Here is a 19,515-nt window from a genome sequence, read left to right as displayed (position 1 = left end):
CCCTAATGCCTCTGCCTGCTGAAGGCAGCAATGCTTTACCAGGCACTGACCATAATGTGGTCATACACATTGTTCAGCCACAGTGCCCACAGAGAACCAGCAGAGACAGAGACAAAAGCCATTGCTGCACGTCCTGCAACACAACAGCTCTAAGATGAGACTGAACTATGGCTGGAGAATAAAATCTCCTCCTCCCCAGGAGGGTTCTGCCTAGCCTGGGCATTCCAGTCATACCGTAATGAATCCGTAGCCTTTGGAGCGTCCTGTCTCACTGTCCATCATCAGCTGAATGCTTTCAATCTAAAAATAACAACAATGATGTTTCTTATCAGACATTCTGGAACAAGCCACAGGGTACCAAAACATATCAGTATGACCTTGCTAAATACACATCTATGAAAGTGAAACCCTTTTAATGAGCTCCTCGGTCTGAAGTCAAAAAGTGTACAGGCAGCTAAGATACTAAAACAGAAGCAGTAACATAAGGGTGGCATAAAAATTATCCTTGGAGTAGAGGACAGCTACACAACAGCTACAGGCAGACACTTGGTCCTGACACAACACTAACAGACACTGAGAGTGCAGGCATCTTGTAATTCTAACTGAAACACTATAGTCATGGTATCCCATACACTGAGAAAATTCATTTCACAAGGTAAGAAAAGCAGTTTGCATGACTTTGCCAGGGGCTTTAAGAAAAATAAAGGTATTTCAAGTAACTCCTAGAAGCTTACAGTTACTGAATTTAAGACATATTAGCATGTCACTCACGAGCCATAAAATAGTGCTGGGAAGAGACAGTAACACTGAAGAGCAAGAACTGAGTTAAAGGCTGCAGAACACAGAATCAGGAGAAGGAAAAACCTTCACAACTCTACATATCAGTCTGCTAATCAACATTAATCCTACTGCCAGACCTCGAGAGAAAACAAAACAGCAGCCACGTGGACTAAAATTTAATAGACTGCCACATTTTTCCAGGCTTTTGCAGACGATAATTTAATTAATATTTTTTTTGTTTAAGTGAAGCAGCAGCATATTAAATCAATTACTTTACCCCTTTCTAATAACAATAGACCCAGGAGACTGTAGTTAGCACAATAAGGCCAATATTATGACTTCACTGAGAAGGGGCTGTGTCAGAGCTGTGGAGGACACACTGCTAGTTCACAGCAGTAAGGGAAGCTAAAACTTGAGAAAAAATTCTCTGAAACAGATGAAACTACCTTCAGAGTGAACAGAGCTCTGACTCTGCTTTGTGCTGAAACCTGTGAAATGGGGCCCCCATTCTATATCACATGGGGGTGGGGAAGTTACTTAGAAGCTGCATAAGCAGGATGTAAGGTAGGGATTTTTGTTTGGGTTTTTTTGGTTGTTCTGGTTTGTAATTTTAAGTACTCATAGAATTCTCAGGTTTCCTTTGTAAACCCTGCCATCCAAAATCCCTGGGCCACATCACAAGTTCCCATTTGCTCTCCAATACAAACCATGTACCCAAAGCCAGACAGAAGAGCAAGGAAATTAAATAAGCAAGAGAGAAACTGATTTTTTTCCAAAAGCTGTGCTTTACAACTGCTTTAAATTTCCAGACAGGCCCCCATAACACAGCCTGCCAAATTAAACCTTACCCTGCCAAAAGGCTCAAAGATTCCTCGCAGCATATCTTCAGTGATGTTGAAATGTAGTGATCCCACATAGAGCCTCATAGGGCCAGCACTGCCCTTTTGCAGATTATTTGCCATTGCTGCTGCTCTGTTTTTCTCTGCCTATGGAAATGTAAAAAGAAAAACTCACTTTCTGTAAGAATTTAAGCCTTACACAAGCAGTAGAAATGTAGCAGATTAAAATAAATAGATTCACAAGAATAAAAGCTGTTGTTATGATCTGCACTGTCCATCAGACTTCAAGTTAAAATGTACAAATTCAAGACCATGAAAAAGCTTCCAAAATCCCTCAAAACTGAACTTCATGCAGAATTCTGGCTTGTACTTAGCACATTAACACTTGTTACATATGCTGGGAAGACTACATTATAATATACTGTAATTACATAACACTAAATTTCATCTTTGCACTTTCTTCCCATCTGTACTTTCAATATACATTAACATAACTTCTTTGCTTTCGTTTGCCTGTCAGCTAAGGGAAACAAGGGCCCATTTACAATTAACTTAAATAACACTTGTTAATGTTTTCCAAATGTTCAATCACAACCCAATTTTTAAACACTGAGTTTTCCAGCACTGCTCACCACGAACAACAACGAGGTTCACATCTCCTTACCTGGGATGCTTGCACTATGATTGGCACACCCAAGACTCTCTGTCCAGTCAGCCCTATGGCCAGAGGCACAGAGCTGACATCCACAAATTCCACGTAAGCGATTCCCTTGGAGCGCCTGGAATTCCGGTCTGAGATCATCCGCACGTCACGGACCTGGAGGCAAGCACAGAGATGCTGAGGTAAGGGGAGAAAAACCCAATGCAGCCCATTCCCCTGAAATATTACTCTTTGGTATATTAATATCTGCTATTAATACCCAGGCAATTATTTGCCCAGCCAATGGCTTTGCTGTTCTGCTGCAGATCTGGAGCAGCATGGAACCCCCTGCCCAGACAGCCCGGAGCACTCTGTGACATCCCAACTCACACCTGGTGTGCCACAGAACAGGGACAATAAAGTACTGCAGCACTGCCATGCTCTGAGCCACCTCACATGCTGACCACTCAACTCCTGACACTTCCTCAGCTCTCACTTACTGACACTCACTGAACTTTCATTTTCAGGTTTGATGCCTTTTAAGGAATAATTGATCTCCATTCACCCCCCTTTCACATGTCTAGGAAGCTCCAGAAAGCCATTTGCTTACAATTTTGCAGAATATCCACCCTGTACTCAGCCTGAGGAAGCCTGCAAAATAACTTAAAACTTCCTTATAATTACCTTGCCTACTGTAGAGAAAAATTCTTCCAGGTCTCTTGGTCGAATTCTTGCAGCCAACTGCATGCAGAATACTGTTCTGGCATCCCTCTCTTCAGGGGTAAGATTATCAATTGGTTCTCTGGAAATTGGAAAATTCAGTAAAAAAAAATAATCTGAATCAAGACAACTCATCTCTGCACCATGCACAAAAATGTAAATAGTCAGTACTTTAAAGTGTGATGGGGGAAAAAAACCACCTTCCATATTTGAAAAGGCAGGGTCAAGGCCTGAAGGGAATATATGATTTTAATAATATATTTATTTTTTTGTAACATGACTAAACATCCTGTAGCAACTGGAAGCATTAAATATGACTGGAGAATTGTATTTTAAGTACAGAAGCCCCAGCTAAACAGAGGTGCCATATTGCTGCTGTCCAGAACAGGCAAATGACATTAGGAAACTTGCAGTCAAAAATGAGAAAGGACAGGCAAATGGGATGAACTGGCACAGCCTGGCTGTCTGGACACCCTGACAAGAAGCAGGAAGCTTTTTTTGTGGCTTTGCAAACTGTAATTTTACATCTATCCAGTCACTTCAGAGTCACTACAGCCACTGACATCTATGCAAAGAGAATTCCCATCTCTTATTTTGTAGTTTCAGCTTGCTAACTAATAAAAAGGTATGAATTAAAGTAATTACTCTCAGCCTTGACACCAGAAGCACCAGATTCATGTTATTTTGGTACTGACCACTAGCAGAAATCAGATGTGCCACTTTTAGGGTGTTAAAGCCTCACATCTAAGAAGACACGACTTGTACTCGAGTACAGGATGTAATTAGCATGCTGGATCCTGGACTGAGTTTACATCATATTATATGTATTTATATTGTTATATTTTTTTAAATCACTGAGAATACAGAAGAAAGAATTTAACTAAATTATTCAGTAAGATTTTGCTAATGATTAAAAAATCCAAGTGAGTTTGGTTAAACTGCCATAATTTAAAGAATTATCTAAGCAGCTATCTGAATCCAGTGTCCTTAAAATGAGAATCCCAAGAATGGAAAAGCTCCTCCTGGACTACAAAGGTACCTGGCTTCTCTACAGGTCATACCAATACATACTGGATAGGAAAAAGAAGCACTCACACACTAGTTTTCCATTCCATACTTAAGATACTTCAGTAAGATTTAGCAGAAAAGTTAGTAATTTAAGTCAAAATTAGCAGGAAATATTGAGAATACAGAAAAACAAAATCAAAGCCAGACATGTTTTGCAAACTGACATTTTTTACAGTTTTATACAGTTTATGACACAGGGAGAAAGCAACATTGTTTTCAGTGCTCTCCTCTCCTGGGCTTTCCCAATTAATTCCAGTGTTACTTGTAAGTACAACCTGGAGAGAAACTGGTCATGCACTGTTACTTTTCCAACTTGAATTAAAAAAAAAATAAAACAGAACAAAACCAAACAAACCCAAATACATGTAGAAATTCCTACCTAACAGGGCTCTTGTCTTTTCTGAAGGGACTTTTGCTTCTGGAGCGTCGTCTGCTGAAAAGAGAGATCAAAGATCATAAGAAAACCTTCAAATGTACCAGTCTGGCTACAAACAAAGTTCTTAATGATGCAATAAAAAGTGAAGAAAACTCAAACCTTAGTTTGATGCTGTGAGGCAGACCAATCTTCCCTCTGATGGCACTGTTGAATTTTGGACCAGAACTAGGGCAAAAGCAAAGACAGGCATTACTCACCAGAGCACCTGAACCCCACATTTCTTCTCTGTACCACTTCCCTCACCCCTGAGCTTGTAAACATTTCCATCAGCAGCACCCACACCATGCATAAGCTCCATGCAGGCTCCAAACCAGGCACAGAATGTGCTCCCAGCTCAGTTTAATCTGCATCACAAATCCCCAGAATATGCAGGACTCCCAGGAAGAACTGAATCATGAGCCAGCCAGACCTGGCAGTTACTGGGACACAGGTATTGCTGCTATAGTCTTCACAGGTTTTTTTTTTGTCCACGTGTATATTCTACCTGAGAACTGCAGAGAGGTTCTAACAGCCTGGAAATCAGCCCCAGTTTGGAGGGAAGTGATGCTGGCAGGACTGTTTGCTTGAGTGTGACATTTTAAAACCTAAAAGTTTTAACCTTGAAGTGGAAACCAAGTAGCTCTCAGCAGACAGCTGCAAGGGACTGGGCTCTACCCACCACAGTGCTACAAATATGCAAATGCAGCTTGCTTAAGTAAAGTTCATACTGGACATCAGAAGACCCAACCATTCAGGCCAGCAGTTAGCCTGACACAAACATGTCACCAGGGAAACAATCCAATCTCTTGGCTGAATCCAGTTTTAGTTCTCCAGGCTTCACAGAGGCTGACAGAAGAACTGCCAATTGCTCCCAGGGTAAGGACAGTCCCCTCACTTCCTGTGGCACAGGGTAACAGCCTGACACAACTTCAAGATCCACCCTACAAGGTGTTTTCCCTGAGCTTGGTCTCCTTGTAGATACAAGGCAAAGGACACCAGCTGTGCAGGTTGTTCTGTCCATCCACCCAGGACAGAGGCACAGCCTGAATGCTGGGGGCTGGGGGTTTGTCTTTCCATCTGCACAGAACTGATTCATTCTGCTGGGGCCATAAATGGATGTGAAACCCCCCTGAAAGCCACAGCAGTCTGAAGACATTAAGAAGTCTGTCACTAAATCCATTTAGCCAGACTATATGTCTGATAAACCTTGCCTTGCTGCTCAGTTGAGCAGTAAGAATTAAACTCAGCATCCACAGCAAGGAGGAAGATGCCCATTTTTAAACATGTCATGACAGAGGTGGAAGTAGTGGGCCAAGATCCAAAACCAGGTTAAAGTAAGGGAAATATGGCCATGTACAACACTGAAAAAAAAAAAAATAAAAAAACCATTTAGAAACTAGTTATTAAGAAAAAATTCTCATTAATAACTACTGATTAAGAGAAACTAAGACCAAAAAAAAAAAAAAAAAAGTACATGTTCTCATCTCATGCAATCACTATTTTTTTGTTTTGGCCTAGGGTAAATTACTTCTTACCCAAGTTCAGAGAAATGACCCCCAGGAGCATCAGTTCAGGCTCTCCAATGTCTGTGCTCCAATGCCAAAAGCTGCATCTGGAAATTTTTGGTACTAATTCCAGAGGCTTTCTTTTCAGAGATGGGATTACCTTCCTTATTCACATCTCCTGATGAAGAACATTGTGTTCTCCAGTTCAACTCAAATGCAGCAAGAAAAACCAATTACAGTGACTTCAGAATACTACCAAGCAAACCAACTAAACAACACTCTACAATCAAGGCTAAGTTTCTAAGGAAACAGTGAAAGAAATGTTTTAAGTTTGCCAAAACCTAATGAAAAAACCTGAGAAGATACACAATGGAAGTTCTTAAATAAATACACAGACAACTTTGAAGGGGAAAAAACCAAAACACCAACCCACAATTCCCAAGTTCTACTTTCACCCTAGACAAATAAATCATGCTGCTTTTTTTACATGACTGCTGGGAGACACAAAAAACCCTACAGCTTTAAGAGACAACTGGAACAGACTGAGGAGAAAACTGCCTGAGGCAAGATGATGGCTCAGGAGTTACCTTCTGAGAAGAAACAGTATCCTACAGGATGGTTATGGTTGGTGGGGTTTTTGTCATTTTTTTTGTCTGGTTGGTTTTGGTTTGGGGTTTTTTTTGTTTGTTTTGTTGTGGGGTTTTTATTGTTTGGTTGGGTTTGGTTTTTTTTCTAAGGTGACTTTCTTGGGTAGCTGTAGATCTCAGCCCAATTTTCTTCTTTTGTCCTGCTGATTAAGAACTTTTGACAACTGTTCCCCAGTTCCAGCTGTCATGTGCAGGAGCACTGAGCCATAACCAGTTCAAGTCTAGGGGTTACCTTCTTCATAACCCACAAACTATGCCCTGTACAGCTGAAGCAGAACTCGGTGTGTGATGTCCTAACCCTACATGATCCCAGGTGACCAAGAACAATCAGAAGACAGGCAGTAAAACACCAGCCTGCACCTCCTCAGTCATACCCAAAACCCCAACAAAAAGAGTCTCAGACAGGGCAAGCTTTGACTAACGAAGTCCAGGACACCTATGAACTTCCACTCCTCATGTAATAACCCTGCTGCTTTCCAGCAGCTCTGCCCAAGCTCTTGATTCCAGAACAGCTCCAGGACAGGCTGAGTGACTTCCACTGTAGGACAGCAGGAGCTGGGATTTGTCAGACATATGTCTAAGCAAGAATACTCAGTCAAGTTCCTTCTACTAAAAAGCCTAATAATACAACTGTAAAACACTTAAATAGCATTAAAAACCCCTGTGAAGAAATGCCAGTCAGTCACCCAGCTTTAAAAATGTAAAACATTTAATCCCTATCTCATGCTTACAGATTTTGAAGGTCTCAGATTCTCTGTGAAAAACTCTTCCTTCAGAACCTATACACTCACTTCTCACTACTGCAGATGCTTCCACACCATCCCCAGCAGCAAAGAACAAAACCCCAGTTTACAGAGATCAGCTTGAAAAGGGGCAAAGCAAATGAGAGGAAAAAAAAAATCTTAAATAAAACCACAAAATATTTCTGAACTAGATGTTGCTATCAGCCACAACACTGCCTGCAGTATCACCACCAACTCAGAACTGTCTGAACAGCCTCACAAGGTGAGGCTCCAGATTCTCCATCCAGTGAGGACTGTGATAGTTACTTCTGAGAAGCTGAGCTGATGGCACTGCTACAGACAGTTTCTTCATATGGAAACACCATTTTTGGTAAACCCAAATGTATCCGATGCAAAGGAGGCTGCTGATGCAGGAGGCTTCACCTCCAGGACTTGTGTGAAAAGTCAGCACCAGTTGTGCAGCTTTTAAAGGTGAATCTCTGAACTGAAGAGTCTCACACAGGAAATTAAGAGCTGTCCCTCACATCCTCTCAGGTCCTTCTCTTTCACACCTTCCAAGCCCAAACTAGAATTCTGAAATCACATTAGCAGGTGAACAACACTATTGCTGGCTACACAGGAGGCAGCCCCATTACCTGTGAGGTGCACGTAGCTACCCCAGAGCATCCTGCCACTAAACTATTTTCAATCCTAAAATTCTACCTAGTTAAGTGAAATCAACAATTCAGCAACTGAAGCAGAGAACACAATACTGCCACACCAATAGGCACAACCTTGTATCTTCTAGGGATAGCAGATTATTTCCCCTTTTTATTCACTGTCTCTCAATACCACAGAAATTGCTATTAAAGAGTATCAAAACAATGCAAAAAACCCCTCATGATCATGTGGTTTCCTGGTACAACAGATCTCAGTGCATTAAACCAGGCATGGCTTATTGAAGTATTGTGTGCATTTTCAGCCTCTACTTTAGGAAGATATTTTGGAAAACCAAAATACTGAAACTCCCAAATTTCTACAGGGGAAGAATGACTATAGGAAAAACAAAGAACACGGCTCTTAAATGCAGCTTTAATGAGATAATAATTTATAATAATTTAAAGGAGAATGCAACAACTGCACCAAGTGATGAGATGAAGGATGCCCTCTCTGTGCAACCCCACACTGCAGAGCAAGGCAAGTGCCAGGCTCCACACATGGAGGGCTGAGGGTGTAAAGATTTTCTGTTTATTCTGCAGGCACCACGGTGGCACTGGCATAACCTGACTGAAATTGCTATTAAAGAGTATCAAAACAATGCAAAACACCCCTCATGATCCTGTAGTTTCCTGGTACAACAGATCTCAGTGCATTAAACCAGGCACTGGCATAACCTGACTGGTTCTGCCATCTTACAGGTGCCAAAAAGCCCCAGAAAATACACCAGCTGTGCACAGCAGAGCCTAAAGCAGCTTTACAGAGGCTCTGACAGGCCTGACATGGAGCACAGAGTAAAAGAAGGGCTCTCTGATCCCCAGGGACACAGGGCTGATGGAAGCACAGGCTGCCACTGCAGCTCAGCAGAGCCAGGAGTTGCACTGTGTGTTCATAATAAAAATGCCAACATCCAGGTGACTTAGTACAAAATGAGACCCTGAGTCCTCAGGGATTTTTTGGTTTGCATTCCAAGAGTATCAAAAGGAATGTGTTCCATGGACTGGGACCCAGGCACCTAGAAAAACATTCCTGTACAGAAAACTGCACAAGCGTGCAATTTATCAGAAGCTAAAGGCTGTCTTCTGACACACCTTGAGAGATGTTTCTCCACTACATGTTACATGCCATGATTAAAAGTTTCTGACATGATCCTGCATTCTGAGATTTGACAACTGAGCTGAGACCTGGACAACAGCAGACACAAAGGGGGAATGAATGAGAGCCAAGCTCAGTTCACACTCTTTTTTCTGCTTCTTTAAAGGCAAAACGAGGTGATGGGAAGCAAAGGAACACAAAAAAACCCAACAGAAACATAGAATAAATAGTAATGAAAAAATGTTTTTTGAGAAATAACCTAAAACTCTCAGGAACTACCGTAACACAGGTTCTACCAAGCCAAAGCTCTGAGAAAACACTGCAGCATTCCATCACAATTTCTAAGCAGGTCTGAGAAAAAAGAGGGCAAATATGCAACACATGGGCATTACTAAGACAAAACACTTCCAGCTTGGATGCATAAACACAGGAAGGGTTTATGCAGCGAGTGCTTAAGAGCAGCAGCCCAGGAAAAATCTTCAGTAATTCAGGCAAAAGGTGTTATGAACCTGTAACCAAACTCATAGGCTACTCTTCATTTTCTGACTGTTAAATGGTCAGGTTCATGTCCTGAAGACAGTTATACTAACAACTTGCTTATTATTTGAATTTTGTGACAAACTTTTTTCCAGACAGCTGTACACATCCTTTTCACTTGCTTTTGCATCATTCTGGGTCCAGATAAAAAAAGTGAAAAGTAGCAAGAGGAACCAGGTACATTCCTGTCTTCCTCTTTTTCACTTTGCATTTATTGACACTCTTCAATAACAAGCTCCCACCTGCTTTTTGTTCAATTGATTAGCGACCAATTTAGCAGGCAGAGAGTGCACCTAAGCTTCCAGATCACACCCTGAGGCAGCACACACACCCAGCACCACATCAGTGACCTACTAGGGGCTCCTGTAGCGGCCTCGGAACCTGCGATCTCTGCTCCTGGAGCGGCTGCGCCTGCGCTCTTTGCTCCTGCTCCGCTTCCTCTCCCGGCTTCTGCTCTTTTTCCTGTCCCGATCTCGGCTCCGTTTCCGTTCCTTACTTCTGCTCCTCTTCCTGTCATGGCTTCGGCTTCGGCTCTTGCTCTTTTTTCTCCTGAGGAAGAAAACCACGTTTGTGGTTACAGACGTATCCTGGTGTTATTATTCACCTCGCATTCCACACATCTCTAACCTCACGTCACACCGACAGGAAAAAGGCTCTACCTGCTGGTATTTACCAACCTCTCTTTCTGCATGTGGGTGGTTAAGCATGTCAAACTCTTTTAAAATTTGTCCTGAGCACTATGAAGTGTTACCAAGTATTTCTCTCTTTTAAAATTTCACAGTCACTAAAGAATGCTTTCAGGAAAAGGACTAATAAAATATTTCCTGCAGTAGATCTAGTACCTCTTAATGCAGTACTTCATGTGTCATTCAAACATACTTTAACTACAGCTTCAAGATGCTGAGAATAAATTACACTTTTAAAGGAAAATAAAACACAACAAAAAATGAGAGGGCAAGTCTGAGAGACAGGAAGGTTGCTTTCTCTTAATATTATTTGCCACTAGCCTTAACACACTTAACACACTGGCTAAGAGTTTTGTTTCTTACTCTCACTCACAAGCTATTTCCTTCTTTTAAGTTTACAACTCCTACAGGCTTGGGGCAAAACCTCCATAATTTTAAACATTTCTTGAGAAAACTTACGACCATTAAAAACTGTAACAATGAATTACACCTCAAATTTGAAAAACCACTGAGCCACTGTTCCATTCTTGGCAGACTACTTTTGCATTACCTGAAACTCCCCCTTGCATCTCAATAATAAAATCTTAAGTCTCCTAGACTTTAAAATATATTTGTACAAATACATAAAACACAGATTAAACAGATGCTCAAACAATTGTCTCATGACTGTAATTGACCTCCAATCAGATTCTGGGAATAACCAGCTCTGCTGCTGGACTTCTGAAATTCAAAACATCCACTGCTATTGAATCTGTCCTCTCCCCCTCTTGGGACTTCTGATTACATACAGCATCTTTTTTCAAAGTAGTGACTCATTCACTTAAAAACTTTGTAAGCCATCCCCTCCCCTTTTTACAAAGTTCATGCCTGTTAGTTTAATCACAGCCATAGGAAGTAAGGCTTCTAGACAGTTTTAATTATTAAAGTAAGAATCTCTCAGCTATCTCATCTGAGCTTAATCATTATGAGCAGCTTGTGTTCTCCAAGCTCCACCCAGGAAGGCCCATTAAAACAATCTTTTTATCTCTCAAGATAAACATTTTGTGATTTGGTTTTAAAAACAGGAGTATTTAATTTTTAATTAGCTATCTACAATACCCCATAATTTCTGTATGGACAGAGAAGCTGCTGCATCAAAACCCAGTATCAGCCTCAGTCACTGATGACTTCCCCCAGAAAGATCCTCCTGCAGTACTGCAGACTGTGACAGGCAGGCACAGTTTCTCTCCTCTGGGATCCATCACATACAAGGATTTCCCCAGGTTAAACCTCCCAAACACACTCTTGTAACAGCTTCAAAAACTACTGCCTGTAGCTCTATCCACTGCCAGTCCAAGCAAGGAATAACTGCAGCTGTCAGTGAAGACAGCAACCATTCAGTGCATGCAGACTGCAACAGCCAAGATCCACATCCTCCCTTCCCATCACCCCTGCACTGGACACAGCACAGCTATCGAGTCAAAAGGAAGATTCTTAGTTCTTCCAATTTCTAAAACATAAATTTAATGGTTTTATTTATTTTGTTATTTAATTATTGAAAGCTGCACTCCGAATCTAATGCTGTTTCCCACTTGCTGATGATGTTTGCTGTAAATTCTGGTTTTTCTGACAGTTTGAATCTTCTTTCAGTGTTACCCCACTGCAGTATTTTCTAGATACTGACACTCCAAAACTGAATTGATAAGCAAAGCAAGAAGTCTTGTAAAGCCTGTGTACACCTTAATCCTCAGCAACAGCTTTCACTGTCACGAGGCACATACAAGATCATGTAGTGCAGTCTGAAGATTTTGGGGAACAGCAACTGTACCAAATGAGAATTCTGTGACAAAAACCTTTGTATTATCAGAGAGCTGCAGTACAAGAATAACTAAACTTTCTAGCTACTGCTAACTGAAAAACTGAAATGGGGAGATAGCAGAGGAGCAACGTTTCTGAAGACATGAGTATACAATTAGGAAAAAAGAAAAAAAAAAAAAGAGGTGAAACCCCACACAACAAACACTGCAAGACCAGAATTAGCAAACCACTCTATTTTACAATATTATTTTTTCCTATGTTAAACTGTACGAGTAGCAATACAAACTCAGTGCATACAGGTTCAACCTGAAAATAGGACCATGGGCAGAAAAGTAACAAATACCTGAAGAGAGGTTACAGCAACTAAGAAAAATGAACTGAAACACATTCTGGTATTCTCATCAGTGGGGGGTTGGACTCTGTCTTTCAAGGCCCCTAACATTCTGTGATCATTCTAGCATGAACTAAGATCAGAACCAGACCTCACATTTAAAAACCACTGTCTTCACTCAGCATTTTATTTTAGGGGTCTCAGGATTTAGCAAGGAAGTGACATGCACACTGTTGTTTGGAATGCAGAGATAATGTACCATCAATTTTACATTGTTAGAATCAAACTTAAGTCTGATGACTGAACTTGTCATTTCAAAAATATTTATAGACCTGGGAAGAAATGTTCTTTGGATCCCTTCAGCACTTCATCTGTACAACTTCACAAGACGACCACAGCACACATGCTGCTTTAAGTTAGCTGAGCAGTACAAAAATGCACCAGTTACTGTTTACTCAACAACAATTAAATTCATAATCATTCTTCCTGCATCAACCACCTCATCACCAAATGATGCTTTTAAGGCAAGGAATTTATTTTACAGACTTAAAAGCCTTTTGTTTATTTGGGGTATTTAAGAGACTCTAGTGCAAGGAATTTTTCTTCTAATTTCCCATTTGATTCCAGACTGTTTGGGTCATCAGCCCTGGAATGATGCTTCCTGAAGATGGTGGGATTGTACACTAGTACGTTATAAAGGTTATAGTATAACTTCATCAACTTTAGATTAGAAACAAAAAACGTAGCATTTTGAAGGTGAGGATGAGCAGAGGGAGGGGATCCATCACCCCAAGCCTTTTCAAGAAAGCACTGGTGTCTTTTACTGATTTGAACTGTTTCAAACCCCATAAAGTCCTACCGCAAAAAACGAAAACATCTATTGCAATCTAAACCACAAAAAAAATTATATCTGCTGAACCTACCCAGTCTGTATTTTTATCTGATGCTAACATTCAGTGTTCCCACAACTCTGATGACACCAGTGACAAGGGGCTCACTGTATTAGTAAACAAAAGGAACATCGATAATTGCTGCAGTTTCTTTTCCAATGTCTTTCCCTCCATGTGGCTGACATACATTAACATGCTTGCAAAAATCAGCATTCTCCCACTAAATGTAGAGAACTGGGCAAATACTCACTTCTTGCTGCGTTCTTCGTGGCCATTGGCACTGCTCAATTTGTTCTCATCCTAAGCAGGGTTGATAGAAGAACATCGTGAGGACGAAGCGGAAACATTTCAAGTGGTCAAAGGGTAATGGGAATGGGAATAAGAAAATACAAAACAAAAATTTTAATACTAAATTACTTGTTTACAGTTTAATGTGGAAAGCTTTAAAAAATTTAGGTAGGCATGTTTAACCACTTTGCTGCTTAAATTTAAGTCATACGATTACAAATACAAGACTTACATCATTTTAAAGTGTGTATTAAATTGTAGATACTTCCTTACATGGTTTAGAGAGCATTTATCCTGTAGAATTCAGCACTCAAGTGGTTAAATGTTATTTCTATAAAATGTAAGAGGAAGTTTCAGGTTTGTGCATGTGTGCCCCTGAGCAGCACCAAGGCTACATCTCTGCCTAAGCCCCAGTGGCTACGCTAGCAGCCAGCACTATGGATTTCCTGTGACCGATGCCATTCCCGAGATCTTCGCTCATTTTCGTTGCAGGGATGTAAGAGCTTGATGTCACCTCTGTCACACATCTCGCCCTGAAGCAAACAGGGATTCACACTGCTTTAGTAACGTCGGCTCCCAAGAAAGTCATCAATAATCCACCAGTCCAGCCTAAACATTCCCTATTTCCATACCTGTTTACATGGAAAATATCCATGTTAAACCAGGACACAAGAATTTTATCATAACAATTTACAAATTTCTCTTCAAGATTTTAAAGTAACTGCTAAATATTACATAAACTAAATATACAACTTTAAGCTTACAAATGCTCATCCAAAAATTCATGACATGGCTGTAGTAAACACTGCAGAATAGACTAACAATACCTGCTATATAATTTATATATTGCTTTACAGTTTAATCACATCAGTTACATCAAATGTACAATTCCTAAGTGGCTTAAACTTAAGATACATTTCTTGAGAAACCAGTGCTAAAGCATGCAAAATGTTAACACTTCACCACCGTTTGGTGAAAACCAAAAAAAAAAAAAAAAAAGACAGTATTCATTTGCTGCTGGTTTAGGTAAAAGACATTACTAGGCTAAATTTGCATAAAATTGACATTTCCTAATTAATCATCTAGAACAGAAGAATACAGGAGCTTATTTCAGAATGACACTGCAGACTGTGATACTGTCTTTTACTTGCTAACAACATTCTATTCAGGGATCCAAGAATTTCCATCAATTCGTTCACTCAGCAATTGATTTCCATCTGCCCTGTTAAAAGATTAACCACCACCAGCCTGCTGCATTATGAGCCAGTCTCACTCTTCTTGCATGGAGAGGACTGTTCAAATATTTACTTGCCATGGGACTGGTGAAAAGGTTATTCTTGGAACCCTGCTGTTTTCCCAAACCACTGCATTCACCTTCTTGCTATACCAAACTGGACCTGGCAATTTAAGAAGAGTTTTTTTGTTTCTTGGGGTTTTTTTTATTGTCGGTTTTTTTTTTTCATTTGGTCTGTTTTGGTTCTGGTTTTTTTGGGTGGTTTTTTTTTTTTTTTAAACCTAGGGGACCACGGTACAGCGATACGTCACTCAATTACTACCTTATGATTGACAGTTCACACTGGAATCAAAGGTGAATTCATGGGAGTAGAGGTGAGATATCGTTAGGCAAGTCTACAAAGAGAGATAGATGGGCATTTATTCATCACGCTGAAGTGAAACTACTGCACAATATAATTACATTAACAGTAAATATTTACTTGTAAGTTACATGTAATGCATCTCCAATAAGATAAATCATGAGGGCTCCAGGGATGTTAGTTTACAGTTCAGCAGTAGTTTCATGAATAATGCTAAATAAAGGTAAATAGGACCTCACTGGCACATTTTCCTCACCTTCTTGTAAGGAGCTTCAAGCATTGCTTCAATATCAATATCATCAGCCATTTTTCAGGACACCTGAAAAGGAGAAACAAAATCCACCTGAGACAGGAGCCACCCTCGTGCCTTATTTTTCAAAGGCTTTTGCTTAAGAGGCCATCACTGCACTGGTGAGGCATCACTGCTCAAATTCCCAGAGCAGTGTCTCAAAAGACACTTCCAACAAGAACTGGAATGAAGCTTTGCCCAATGAGATGATAAAGAATGTGACACAAAGCAATTACAGCTGCAAGCAACAAGATGCTACTGAACACAATTAGCTGGTGGAAACCCCAGAGGTATTCCACCTATTTTGTTCAAAACAAAGAGCACAGATCATTTATGATGCAGAAACACAAGGGCTGGTGGCCATCTTGAGAAGGACTAGATCTTGACCAAAGACCCAGTAGATTCAGGTAAAGGACACAGAACAAACACTCAGGCAACACTGTTTGCAGCTTCCCAGCATTTGCTACCACCACATTTACTAATCTGAAGAGTTCAGACTTACAATGCAGCCTCCGATGTAACAGGACCCACAGAAGGAACAGTTATGATTCCATAACATTGATTCTAGAGATGTTAAAGATCCAGCCAGTCTGGAAGTCAGGTTTCAGACAAAAAACATCCACCACTACAATTTTCTTTTTTCCTCTCAAAATTGTTCCTCTTATTTTTTAACTTCAACCCCCTCATTTTATGTTTATTATATGTAATTTTGTGTTTATTATACTCCAAATCCCTTTGACACTTGATTTCCTTGCCCTCTGCAGGTATGCTATTAAGACTCTCTCAAGACTTTACAGCACAGAGACTCAACTTCCTCAAATCTTCTCATAAATCTGCCTCTTCCTCTTTCGTAATCTGAGAAAAGGCCAGGCCTTTAGATCCAAGTCAGGCAGGCCAACAGTGAAGGCTTTTCTGGATGTGTGCCACAAAATGGATTTGTAATCACAGAGGTTAATTCTTGCACCTTTGTTACAGGCACTGCTGGAGGAGTGTGCTGTCCCAAGGCTTGGCCAGCAGAATAAAACAGCTCCAGGGTTTCAGGATCCTGTAAGCTTTTCTCTCCTCATGCTCACACCAGAGCTGCACCACATTTAACAACCAAGTCACTCCCCCACCCACACTCAATCATCACCCATTAATCAAGAATCAGCCTCCATTACTTCACCAGGACATGCTAATCTCATTTTCATGCTATTACTTCTTGGGCTGTAGTACTATCACGTATAAATATCATTATTTACTTCTAACAGCTCAGGTTTTTTTACTAGATTATTTACATTCAGCTTTTCAAATCACCTACATGATTGATTTCAACGCTGCTCTCCCTGTATTTGGGATCATCAGTATGATCAAGAACCATGAAAAAGCACCAGGCCAATCCAGTATTCCATAAGAAAATTCCCAACAGTGACATCTCCCCCCCACAAAATATATATATACACACACACACACACAAAATTTAGCTGACATTTGCAGCTACACCTGGGGTAGGATCCCTCACCCTGAAGAGGGGTGGCCAACAGAAGGGAGAGGAGAAGGGGCCATAGCAGGGACCAGCAAACCATGGATGTCATGGAAAAGTGACCAGGGACTGGACTGTTGCTGCATTCACCCGAATCAGAGTGAATGAACAATCGCTGGTGGGTCCAAAACAAAGATTCTCATTCACACAGCATTAAGCCCATGGAATTCACTGTCACAGAGCACTGGGGATGGTAACAAAGAAAAACCACATGCAGTGTTCAAAAAACCCAAAACAAAAAAGCACCAAAGTGTACAGAAAAACCTTTTCATTAAACAAAAACATGCCTTGTGACCCTGAACCACAACTAGCTGACAACTAAGGACCCAGAGAGAAGGATCCCTGTGCAAAGGCCTCGTGGTATTTTTTCTTCTCAGGCATTTACTCTTGGTCACCACCACAGAGAAGATCCCGAATTGCAGGGACCTTTGGTCTCCCCCTTCATGCAATCTGTGCCCTTTGTACAAAACACCCGCACTGGTATAATACCTTGTTTTTATCAGACTACCTTCTGCTATCAACTCTGTAATTCACAGAAGACATATAAAGGTGCTATGCGAGTTCAAAAAATAAAAATAAATAAATAAATAGATAAATCGCAAATAAGAGTCCTTAAAAATTTCAAGCTAGTAGGAAACCGTGACAGATTTTCAAGTACTTTTCATTAAACACTGCGGAAGCTCAAAGTAATTTTCATAAAAGCCTTTCAACTTGCTCAAAAAAGCTGCACATACCCGACATCTCTGTAGAGAAAACAAACAAAAACCCAATCAAAACCAGAAATTATCAAAACACCAGAAGAAAACATCAAAACAAGGTATTAATTACACTTGAAATTTTGTGGGTCTAGAGAAAACCTGAAGGAGCACGGAATTTACTGCTTCCGTTCTAGCTAGTATTTCGATAGCAGATCCTTATGCTTACACAAAAGGAGCTTAAAAAGGTCCTAGCCTGGAAATTATTCGTTTTGGAAATTCAACGGAACAAATCCGTATCTGCATTGCAAGGAGGCTCCTGGAAAGGCACCAGGGAAGCTCAGGGGGAAGGCGGACGTTTGGGGAGGGAGTTGGGCTCCGAGCAACCCAGGCCCTGGAGGCTCCCCCGCCACCGCCCGCACACTCGGCACCCAACGACCCGCGGTGTCCCGGCACCCGCGGCTGCTAAACCCTCCCTCCCCTCCCGTCCTGCGGGGCTCCGGGCCCGCTGCGAGCACCGCACCTCACCTCACCTCTGGCCCGCCGCTGCCCCGCCATTCCCCGCCCCGGCTCCCAACGTAAACAGCGCTGCAGCCGCTCCTCGCCGCTTCGCCAGGGCCGGAGCCCCGCGCCGGGCAGCGCCGCCGCTCCGCACAGCGCCATCGTGGGGGGAGTTGGGGAGGGACAACGCTGCGACGGGGACAGCCGGGCCCACCCGCTACGTGGCCACGGGAACACCCGAATCCCGCACGGCCGAGCCGCGGCGGGGGCAGCCCGCGGGCGCGGGGTGGAGAGCGGCAGGGAAAGCAACGGCGGCCCCCGAGAGCGAGGGACGAGGCCGGAGAGAGCCGACCGCGGCGGCGGGAGAGGCGCAGGCCTCCCGGGCCGCCCGCAGGCCCGGGCCGCGGCGCTCGGCGGGCCAGGCCGCGGCTCGCCCCGCGGGGGGGGGGGATCCCGTCCTCGCCCGGCAGTTACCTGCGCCGCGGGCGGGTGCTGTCCTCGTTCGGGCGCCCGAGGTCCGGCGGAGGCAGCGGCGGGTCCCGGCTCTGGCGCTGGTTACGCTGAGGGTGGGGGATGGGCCCGAGGGCTCGGGAGCCCTCTCCAGGCGTTTACACCGCAGACGGACGGCGCCGCTCGGCCAGCCCGGGGGCGACAGGCGGCGAGGGGCGACGCGACCGTGGCGGGCGGTTCCCGAAACCCGGGCTGTGCCCCGGCTGAGGCGGCGGCAGCTGCTCCCCGAAATGGCGCCCGCCGCGTCCGGCTGCTGGCAGGCTGGGCGCACGGCACGGGGCCGCCCAGCGCACGGCGCAGGGGCTCTCGCGAGACGCAGGGCCAGACAAGACCCCGCGCCCGCCGCCTCTCGCGAGACGCGGCGCCCCGGAAGCGGCGGCGCCAACGCCCGCGAGACTCGGGCGTCAGCGGGCGGGGCCGGCACGCGCCTCCGCCCTCTCGCGAGAGCCCGCGCGAGAGCCCCCCTGGGGGGTGGGGGAGGGGGCGCTGTGCAAAGGTCAAAGGTCACGGGGGGAGGGGGAGGGGGGGGTGGTGTCACCCCCGGTGTCCCCATCGGGACCTTCACGTCCCCTCCTGCCCCTCCCCGGCACCTCTGACCCCGGCCCCAGACCCTGACCCGGCCCGGAACAGCCGGGACCTGGGGCTTTCGGAGCGCTCGGGGCTGGAGCCCGAACCGAACCCCAGAGCGGGGCTGCCGGACCCGGGCACGGCCTCCTGCCTCCCTCC

At 43.3% G+C, this 19,515-nt stretch overlaps 1 protein-coding gene across 8 annotated transcripts in view; it reads right to left on the bottom strand.

Moving 5' to 3' along the window:
* Positions 1–19,184, bottom strand: part of RBM39 (RNA binding motif protein 39) — a 30,959-nt gene extending 11,775 nt beyond the window's left edge. For 4 of the 8 annotated variants that reach the window (XM_071759368.1, XM_071759371.1, XM_071759373.1 and 1 more), the window contains exons 1-10: positions 18,754–19,184; positions 15,529–15,591; positions 13,640–13,689; positions 10,040–10,234; positions 4,583–4,648; positions 4,427–4,480; positions 2,944–3,061; positions 2,284–2,436; positions 1,629–1,766; positions 235–300 (exon numbers count right to left, since the gene is read on the bottom strand). In XM_071759368.1, the coding sequence (XP_071615469.1) occupies positions 235–300; positions 1,629–1,766; positions 2,284–2,436; positions 2,944–3,061; positions 4,427–4,480; positions 4,583–4,648; positions 10,040–10,234; positions 13,640–13,689; positions 15,529–15,579 (891 nt within the window). In that variant the 5' untranslated portion in view covers positions 15,580–15,591; positions 18,754–19,184. Of the gene's footprint in view, positions 1–234; positions 301–1,628; positions 1,767–2,283; positions 2,437–2,943; positions 3,062–4,426; positions 4,481–4,582; positions 4,649–10,039; positions 10,235–13,639; positions 13,690–13,950; positions 14,084–15,528; positions 15,592–18,753 lie in introns of those variants that run through there. The other 4 variants (XR_011728969.1, XM_071759370.1, XM_071759372.1 and 1 more) reach the window with 2 other exon arrangements.
* Positions 19,185–19,515: the final 331 nt, after the last annotated feature.

The sequence above is a fragment of the Heliangelus exortis genome, chromosome 16 (assembly GCF_036169615.1).
Source record: "Heliangelus exortis chromosome 16, bHelExo1.hap1, whole genome shotgun sequence".
In the NCBI taxonomy this organism is placed as follows: Eukaryota; Metazoa; Chordata; class Aves; order Apodiformes; family Trochilidae; genus Heliangelus; species Heliangelus exortis.
The sequence above is the reverse complement of the archived record's forward strand: the minus strand, read 5'-3'. Positions and strand labels throughout refer to the sequence as shown.